This window comes from Periophthalmus magnuspinnatus, chromosome 10, assembly GCF_009829125.3.
Source record: "Periophthalmus magnuspinnatus isolate fPerMag1 chromosome 10, fPerMag1.2.pri, whole genome shotgun sequence".
Classification (NCBI taxonomy): domain Eukaryota; kingdom Metazoa; phylum Chordata; class Actinopteri; order Gobiiformes; family Gobiidae; genus Periophthalmus; species Periophthalmus magnuspinnatus.
In genome coordinates this window covers 9792096-9801428 of record NC_047135.1, presented here as the reverse complement: position 1 = coordinate 9801428, position 9333 = coordinate 9792096, and the positions used below count along the sequence as shown (strand labels likewise).

General features: G+C 37.7%; 1 protein-coding gene across 1 annotated transcript; it reads right to left on the bottom strand.

Annotated features, from left to right (window-relative positions):
* Positions 1–1784: 1784 nt before the first annotated feature.
* On the bottom strand, positions 1785–7739 carry LOC117377613 (deoxyribonuclease-1-like). Its single transcript, XM_033974067.2, has 10 exons — positions 7662–7739; positions 5699–5784; positions 5527–5615; positions 4788–4874; positions 4428–4540; positions 4214–4326; positions 3132–3289; positions 2680–2776; positions 2521–2590; positions 1785–2246 (listed from the first exon to the last, which is right to left on the bottom strand). Exons 2-10 carry the CDS (start codon positions 5777–5779, stop codon positions 2050–2052), a joined length of 1005 nt encoding a protein of 334 aa, XP_033829958.1. The 5' UTR covers positions 5780–5784; positions 7662–7739; the 3' UTR covers positions 1785–2049.
* Between the last annotated feature and the right edge of the window lie 1594 nt (positions 7740–9333).

The window sequence follows — 9333 nt, the reverse complement described above, 5'->3', positions numbered from 1 at the left end:
ATGTATTTCTTGCATTTAAATTGTGCCTGTCTTTAGAAAATAATTCTCCCTCTGAAATCATCAATATAGAACTTCCTGTAATTTTCAATATATTTTTCAGTGGTTCTTCACAATTTGCTTCTTGATTGGGCTAAAACTGTTTTGTTTTTTTTTAATTTTATTTTATTTATTTTTTTTCATATTTTATACATCAGGTATTATTCCACCAAATTACGTAAAAATGTGAGAATCATCAAAACCTTTCATACGCGATTTAAACCTGATCATTTCTGAAAGTTCCACCAGTAATCTGACCAGAACTGAAGAAGCAGCTTGGATGAACAACAAAACATCTTCACTCTAAAATTTTTGTCCAGTTGATAGAATTGAATTTTTCTGGCTGACTGATGGATTACACAGAATTCCCCACCTTATTTGTATGTTAAGATAGCTATACTGTGTTTAGAAGGAGTCTGTAAAGCTGCATTAAATAACTTCTCTGGCAAAAGGTCCGTCACCTGCTTGTCTCCGTGGAGATGTTATTGCTTTACTAGGAATACATAATACCCCTTTAAGACCATCACAACACACACTGATAAAAAATATATAAATAAGTGTGACAGAATTTTAAATGACTGTATATGCAAGAAATACAGGAACGTTGTCTGTATGAAGTCTCCTGTACACAAATCCTGTAATTTACACATCCCAGTAAAAACACGTATGAAGAGAAAGGATGCAAGGTTTATGACGATAGTAAAACCGTAATGCTTTGTTTTTGAGGAAGTTCCACCTATAAAATTACAGGGTCTAATACCAAATACTAGAGAGGTACAAGTTCTTTGTAACCCAGGTGACAAATCCTGTATATCTCTCCCTCTCTCTAAGAGAGACGACGCTGACCTGCCCTAAGAGAACGCGTCGCAGAGAACGCATCGCATAGCCGCACTTCTCCCACCGGGCTGGTAGGGGGCTCTTGGCAGCCCATCATACTCTCCCAACACACCCGCACTCATTGCTCTATCACACACACACCTGTGGAAACTCTCCTGGAACTCTTTTGCACTTACCTCTCCCTCTGGAACCCAGTCCTCTCCAGATGGGGCTTTGAACTGTGTGTGAGCTGGGTAGACATTGATAAGTTGCCTTTTTGCACGCTAATTGAACTTGCGGAACTCTGACACATGGCACTTTAACAACTATTGACCCTCTTGGTATTATTGCACTGCCATTATTGGTTTTGCATTGAACTATTTTGATTTGTCAAGCACTTGTTGATTGTAAATATTTACTGCACTTCTGAATGGCCATTCATGTGAACTGTCTGTCTTAAATGTTGCATGTCATTTATTATTTCTAATATATGGTACTGACCAAACTCAAGTTCAGTCTCCTGTCACTTCCCTCCTAGAGCGTTCCCTAGTCTTCTGATTATTAGCCCATTAACCCTTTCTTACTATATATCGACTGCACACAGTATTGCCTCACTGTTAATTGAGCATCACGCAGTTGCTACATATTCAGTAAGTTTCATGCTGCTACCAAAAAAGTTTATTTATATGGTCAGTTAAATTTCTTCTATCGTACTTTTCCACCATCAAGTCACTCAAAGTGCTTTACATCAAGCTACCACTCACCCGTTCACACACATTCATACACCAGTGTATGCAGACACTGGGGGCAAGATGTGTTAAGTGTCTTTCCCAAGGACACGACAGCATTCATCTGTGGGAGTTAGAATCACACCAACTTTCAGATCAGTGGACAAAAACAAAAACAGACTGTGAAAGCATGAAATAATAGTTTTATTAACAAAAGTATGAACTGAAAAGTATGGATCAATAACAATAATTGTGTAAATGAATAAATCAATAAAAGTAATTTGAGCACTTGATCTTAGAAGAGGTAACTTGTGTGAGGTTGGTTTCACCCTAGTTTAACCCTGGTTTAGTCATGGTTTAGTCCTGGTTTCACCCTAGTTTAATCCTGGTTTAGTCCTGGTTTAATCCTGGTTTAGTCCTGGTTCAGTCCTTTGTCCTCATTTGTCCCTGGTTCAATCACCTCTTCCATTTAATTAACTGTTGACACATTCTTTGCTGAGTTTAAATCTAATTTGAGTTTCTCCATCTGGATTTTGAGCATTTCAATCTCGAGGTTGAGTTTTTCTCTCTCCAGGAGCAGGTTTCCCTTCTGCAGAGCCAGGATCTCTTCATCCACTACCACTGAGGACACTAGAGCATGCAACAACTGGGCCTCATCCAATTCCACTGGAAGAACAAATGCACATGTGTGAAGAAAACTAAGTAAGGCTGTTATATATTCATAAATCTAACCATTTCTCCCGTGACATTAGTTTTCAAACGTGACATTATTTTTCTCATTCAAATTCTCTACTAGGTCACTATTGGCTTGTGATATTTAATTTACATGTTCATGCTCATGTGGTTTCTTAACTCACCATAAACTATTAGTGGTATAGATTGTATCATGCTTTTGTGATATTTATTCAATTAGAGGCTTAAATAGAGTTCCAAACCTTACCCTCCTCGTCATCTGGGATTTTGGACTTGAGTGTGACCTCGACAGGATAGTGGTCGCTCACGTCTAATGCCTGCAAAACACAAACATATATTTAAATGTCAAAAAACAAAGTTAATAAAAGAATGAACTGGTAATAAAAAGAGGTTAAGTATGGAGTACCAGCTCGTCTGAGAGTCCGTAGGCTTTCTGAAAGTTGAATGGTTTGGCCGATCCTGGAACAACAGCCTGCAACATGTCATCGCCATAGATGACAATTCTACAGAAAAAAAAAATCTGTTTTGCTTTAGCCACTGTGAAATTCTGGTGAGGTTCTCGTTTAGTCATTTTAAATCCAAGTTTAGTCCTGGTTTGGCTTGTATGTTTTAGTCCTGTTTTAGTCCTAGTTCAGTTCTGGTTTAGTCTTGTTTAGTCCTGGTTGAGTCTTGGATTAGTCTTGGTTCAGTTAGTCCTGGTTTAGTCCTGGTTCAGTCCTAAATTAGTCTTGTTTCCTGATTTTGTCCTGGTCTAGTCCTGGTTTAGGTTTGATTTAGCCCTGGTTTAGTTCTAGTTCAGTCCTGGTTTAGTCCTGGCTCAGTCCTGGGTTAGTCTTGCTTCAGTTAGTCCTGGTTTACCTGTCATAGGTGTTTGTGTTCTTATTGCTGGCCGTGGTGTCCTGGTTGTCTGAGATGAGCCAGTGGAAGTTCTTGTCGCTACGGATACGGATCGCCTTCATTTCTTTTTTAGAAACGTACGAACCATCAGCGTTAAAGTCCCCAAGAATCATTATGTTCTGAAGGACAAAAATGTGCATAATCAGACCTTGTTTAGTCCTGGTTTAGTCCTGTTTCAGTGCTTAGTCTAACTGGGGTCTTTAGGTTATCTATACATTCTTAATATCTCAGGCTTTGGTACACAAGAAGTAAACTGCACTGCAACTACTACAACTTTAAACAGTTCTGTCCAGTGAGCCACCAAACTTGTGGCCAATCTAACGAGGGTGCAAACGGTCTCTGGGCAAGGTACTTCCACCTTATTACCATATTTGCCTACTTTAGTATGTATAGCATTGTCACTCTTCAGTGAGAAAAAAATAGAAATCTAAGAAACATAGAAAATATACAACAAGGAAGACCATTTTTGGAGTTACATTAAAATGGAAATGTGAGCATTCACACTTATCCTTGTTTGGTCCTGATATGAGCCCAAGTCCTAGACTTGGTTTGCCCCTGCTCTAGTCCAGGTTTAGTTCCAGATTTAATCCTTGTTTAGAACCAATGTAGGGATTGTACAAGTGTGAATTAATTAATACATCATGCTAGGGGGCTAATGGTAGCTAATTGCTTTCACTAGCTAGTGATGTAATGTTATTTGAGAGACTTGTTTAACACAAATCAGCTCACCTGTTGTAGTTCCAGCTAAATCAGTTGTGTGTATCGTGTTAAAACAAAGCTCAGATTAAAATCTAAATTGAGAAACAGAGCTTCAGACAGACCAGTGCCTCCAGTTAGCGTCACACCTCCAGGGAATGTTCATGACATCAGCTACAAAGTACAACATAATCCAAAAATGTACTAGTCTCTCCTAGTCCTGCTGTTGCACTAGAGACAACCCTTGGCTGTTGCCCACTTATCTACAGTTCGTTGGTATGATCCTCATAACTGTAAGAAAAACATATGGCGACCTATTTCCATGTGTGATTAAATATTGTTCTTACATCAGTTTTCCACTTTTTCTTGACGTCCATAAACACCTCATAGAGTTTGTCCAGTTCGATTTCGGATTCATCTGGAGTTGTATGAACTGGGATGAGAACCAAATCCTGCAGCTCTGAAACACAAGTTATAATGTTCACCTATAGAAAAACTCAGTTACAGTATGCCATGAAATAACAAGTCAAATTCACATGACAAATTCCTTGTTACAGTCACCTGTCGTGGGACATTTGAACCTCAGGATGTATGGGTCTCGAGCAAAAACATCTTGGTTCAACATTTTGCTGTCCTCAAACTGATATGTGCCAACCAAATTCACCAAGTCATCCCTAAAAAAATAATCAGTATACATTATTAAAAGAGCTGTGGATGTCCTTTTTGCCAGCTTTTTGGCACATTTTACATGAGTTCACACATGTTTTTACCAGAAGTTAACAAGTTCAAATTACACCTGTATAATGCACACTCTAGAGCCATTGTAATCAAAAGCTGTGTGACTGGTTTGCTGTAGAAAGCCTTGACAAATTAGGGGAAAAGAAACAAAATAAAACAAAAATAAAAAGTGAAATATTTTACCTGTAGAGGAACATGAACTGCTCCTTGTAGCGGGACCGTCCCAGTCTGCTGCTGATCTGGAGGCTGTAGTGATGTTTTCTGTTTGCTCTGGAGGAGGAGATTATTGACGTCAACAATTAAAGAGGCTGAGTTCTTCTCTCAAATTGAAACACTTCCACCTTTTCATGTCATGTGGTAATACAGGACGTGCTCCACTGTGTTTTTAAAATCCACACACCTTCACTAAAATCATTTGGATCATTCAGCCCTGGACTCTACTAAACTAGAGATAAAAGGTGGCTGTTTAAAAAGTTCAACTACATGAAATCACAAGGGGAACAGCTTGGAGATGTAGACAGACTAATAATACTAACAATATGGTTACTAAAACAGGTGTGAATGAAACAAAACACAACTCCAGGTATGTTTTTGATGAAGTAACAGCATTAAACATGACTTAAAGCTCACAAGAGTCAATTTTGTGTAATGTAGGACCTTTAAACTTTATTTTGATACAAGGTAGGTCTAAAAGTGTCTGAATGAGGTTGATGAAGGCGAACGGACACACACAAAACACTTCCTGGATTAACATCTGATGACATCACAAGGTGGGAATGAGCATTTTGGAGACTAAAAAAGCAGATTTATTCAAACACATGTCAATTAAACAAAACATGACTTCTAGAATCATTATGATGAAGAACCAACATTATAAAGTTTTAGCACAATAAGAATACATTAAAAACATAAAAAGACTGACTTGTTAATTGCCTTTAGCAGAGTTTTGATGGAGGTTCCACTGTTGTCCACCACCTCCAAGATCAGAATTATGTCATAACGAGACACAATCTGAAATTAAAATGAATGCTTTTAAATATTCACAAATCATACAAGTCTGTAGGACACAGGTCTGTAGGTGGCACTGTACTTACTTTAGCCAGGATTCTGATGATGTTTGGGTCAGATGCTTTATTACGGCCAAACTTCTGAATGTTGAATGAAGCAATTTTCATTTTTGCTGCAGCACATGAATAAAAAAAGATATGTATCAATATAAAGTGCATGGTAGAGCTGCTCTCTACATTATTATATTTATAGTTTATATTGTGAACGTCTAATCTTGGTTTGGTCCTGGTTCAGTCCTGGTTTAATCCTGGTTCAGTCCTAGTTTAGAAAATGGCCATGTACTAAACAGTAACACAATAACACAAACAATAATTACAAAACAAAACAAAAACAGTTTTATTTTATTTCTGTTGCTGTATTTTAAATAGCATCTGAACATAATAACTACACTGCTTTTTACCTAACGGGAAATATAACACTGATTAACAGTAGCTGATTGTGTGGATAAAACTGGAGTCAAGTACAACTCAGCTTTCAAGATAAGCAAATATTTTCAAATGTATTATTTAGTCACTCCATACTCGGTGGTATTAATCTAACTGCCAATCTGCACCATTTGCCCGTCTGATCATCACCAATCAGACTTTCACAATTAAGATGGGGGGAGTGTCTTGCCCAAGGACTCCAAAACAAGTATACTTTGATAAAATGTTGTTTTACCACAGACCAAGAGGCACTAACCAATCAACAAGGTCTGTCCTTTAGTCTACTCTCATTCATTTATCAATTGGTTCCTAATCAATTTTTATAATGTTGTAAAGAGTACATTTAAATAAGCAGTACATCATTTCTGTTGGTTGGTTTTGGTTGTTATAGTTCCACCTCTTCTGTAAGTGACATGTGATTGTAGCTCAGATAAGGTTTACATGTTCAAACAGCGCCTCAGGCTCCGGTTACAGCCTCAAAACCTCCTATAACACACCACATACTTCTCTGGTTTGTGTCTACATAACTACAGAGCAGTTCAGCGGAGACAAAACCACTCAACAATGCAGTTTTTCCATGTACAGACACATTCATTTTGGATGTAAAATGCAGGCCAGAGCACTTGGGTCAGGTGACTTTGCAAAGTGGTGTTTACATTTCTAACTGAACGTATCATAAACATTAGATGAAGGTCACTGTAAAAGCTTGAACAAAGAACTACTGTATTAAAGGTTCAATATATGTTTTTTTTTCCTGCTTGTCTCTATGGAGTTGTTATTGCTTTGCCTGAAATGTTCCACAGTATGGCATTAAACATTTCCATGGAGACAAGCAGGTGACCCACCAGGCCAAGTTATAGGTCAGATCTGTGAAGAGGCAATCCCACTCACACCAAAAATGCATGCCTTTCCACACCTGTCATTAAATAAATGCAAGGTGGAGACAAACCTGTAGTACACCCTTCATAAGAAAAGTTACATAGAGTACATTTAAATGAATAGGTCTTATGTCTGTAGTAAATATCACTGTTTGAGTTTTTGACCAGACAAATCATTGTTGGTTATGTCGCTCTTTGATGGGCAATGGGCCAAATAACAACAGATACAGATTAATGAAGATCTGTGAATGCATAGAAATATTTCACAAACACTATGAATCAGCTTCTATTGTACTACCTAGTATTTAGAAGTACTATTACAACACTAATATTTGTACTGTGTACTAAGAATAGGTCTATTGTCAGAATTAATAATTAACATATAATTACTGCAACTAAAATATAATGGTTGATGAGTAACTAAGCCTTCTACTACATTATTCTAGTATTTAAGAACCAGTAACTATTACAACTACAACTATAACAACAACAACTTCAACTACAACTGTAACTCCAACTCCAACTACTACTATTGCGTCTTCCTAGTCTAGACTAATACTGATAGTGAAACTTCTCAAAACCTTATCTTTTCAAACCAGACTCAAATGCAGGTACTCCATGCACTTCATATAATTTTTGGACACAACCCTAAAAAAATATACATTCTTAGGCCCCATCACCCTCACCTGTGTGTTATGGCACAGATCCAACCTCACGTAAGTCCAGGTAGGTCTGCTTCTCAGCTCTGCTGTGTCTCTGCTGTAACTTGAACCAAAACTACAACTGCAGCCCCGAGCCACTGCCTAATATCCTCTATCCACACACAACGCCCCATTGGTCCAGAGCCGGCCAATAAGATCCCAGGAGCAGAGACCAACAAGCAGAACAAGCAGGGCCCATAGAGGACTGTTTTAATGCCTCAGGAAACAGGCCTTTGTTTGCTCAGAGCAGTGGGAAACTCATCTGGACACGAACAATAGCTATGTACACTATAGGCAGGGATTATACCAACAAATATGAAGAGATGAAAATGAACAAATACATTTAAAAGTACTTGTGCAAAATAGAAGTACTCAAAGGGTACTTGGGTGCAAATAGAATTTTAAAATACTTTTAACTTCAACAGCTTCCAGTGATGGGCCCTTTTATTATACTTTACAGTTGATGTCATCAACATTCCCTGGGGGTGCGATGCTAACAGTGGGTACTGCTCTGTGTGAGGCTTTAATCTAATCTTTATTTTAACACAATCTGGTCAGAAAAATCTGCTTTAGTTGGAACTACAACAGGTGAGATGATTTGTGCACATAAAATTACACTTACACATAAAATTACAATCATGGGCTAGTGACAACAGCTTTTCAGCTAGACACTCTGACATATTTCTTGAAAAGCAAAACCTAAACAGGACATCCATTTAGGTTTTTTTTGTTTTCAAACCACCTTAAAATGTTTTTTGCCTGTGTTTGCTAATGAGCCATTGTGTCACCATGGAAACTGCTGAACATTCCGCCATAGAGATACATGCTGTACATCCTCAGCCGGAAGTATCAATAATTACTTCATAACTGCAACAGAAACTATACAGACAATAGAAACACATGTGGTGAAGTATACAAGACAAGATATATAGGAATATAAAGGAAATGTGAGTGTGTTTTAATTGCAAATTTAAGCCTAAAGTAATTTTTTTTTGTTTTTCATGAATGTTGTTAATGAGAAAAAAGCAATCGTTGAATATGTTTAGAATAACTGGAATCTTGTCACACATTATGGAAATAGCAGTGTTGTAAAGCAAGTTCAAATCGGGATAAATAGGGATATTCTCATTTTCTTGGTATTTTTTCTTATATTTTATTATTATTGTGACTGAACACTATATTAGTATGGTTTTATTCTGATTTTTATTCTAACTGTAATAGTTTGCCATATTTTTCAAGCACAAAAGATCTCTAAAACATGACTTACTGCAGAAAGTCAATGTAAGAGGCAAGTCCAGGCACAATCCAGAACCCAAAGCAGGGTTTAAGGGCCTGTAGTGAGGTGAGAAAGAGGAGGGGCTTGAAAAAATATTAAAATGTCAAAATCACCATTTCTGATCTTTTAACCATGGTACAACAGTGCTCTCTCATCATTCTTAAGCAGAGGAGGTGTTTGTTGTCACCTACCCCCCGCTGACCGCCCTGAAATTACATGCAATTTTTAACTTCCAGGCATTCAAAATGTTGCGTGGTTTATTACTACTATATACCCGCCTCAAAAGGCTAACATGTCATAACAAATGCTACAAAACCCTAGAGGAAAATTAGGTGGTGTGTTGCCCAAGGACACAATGTTAGAATCAAGAATGTGTGAGGG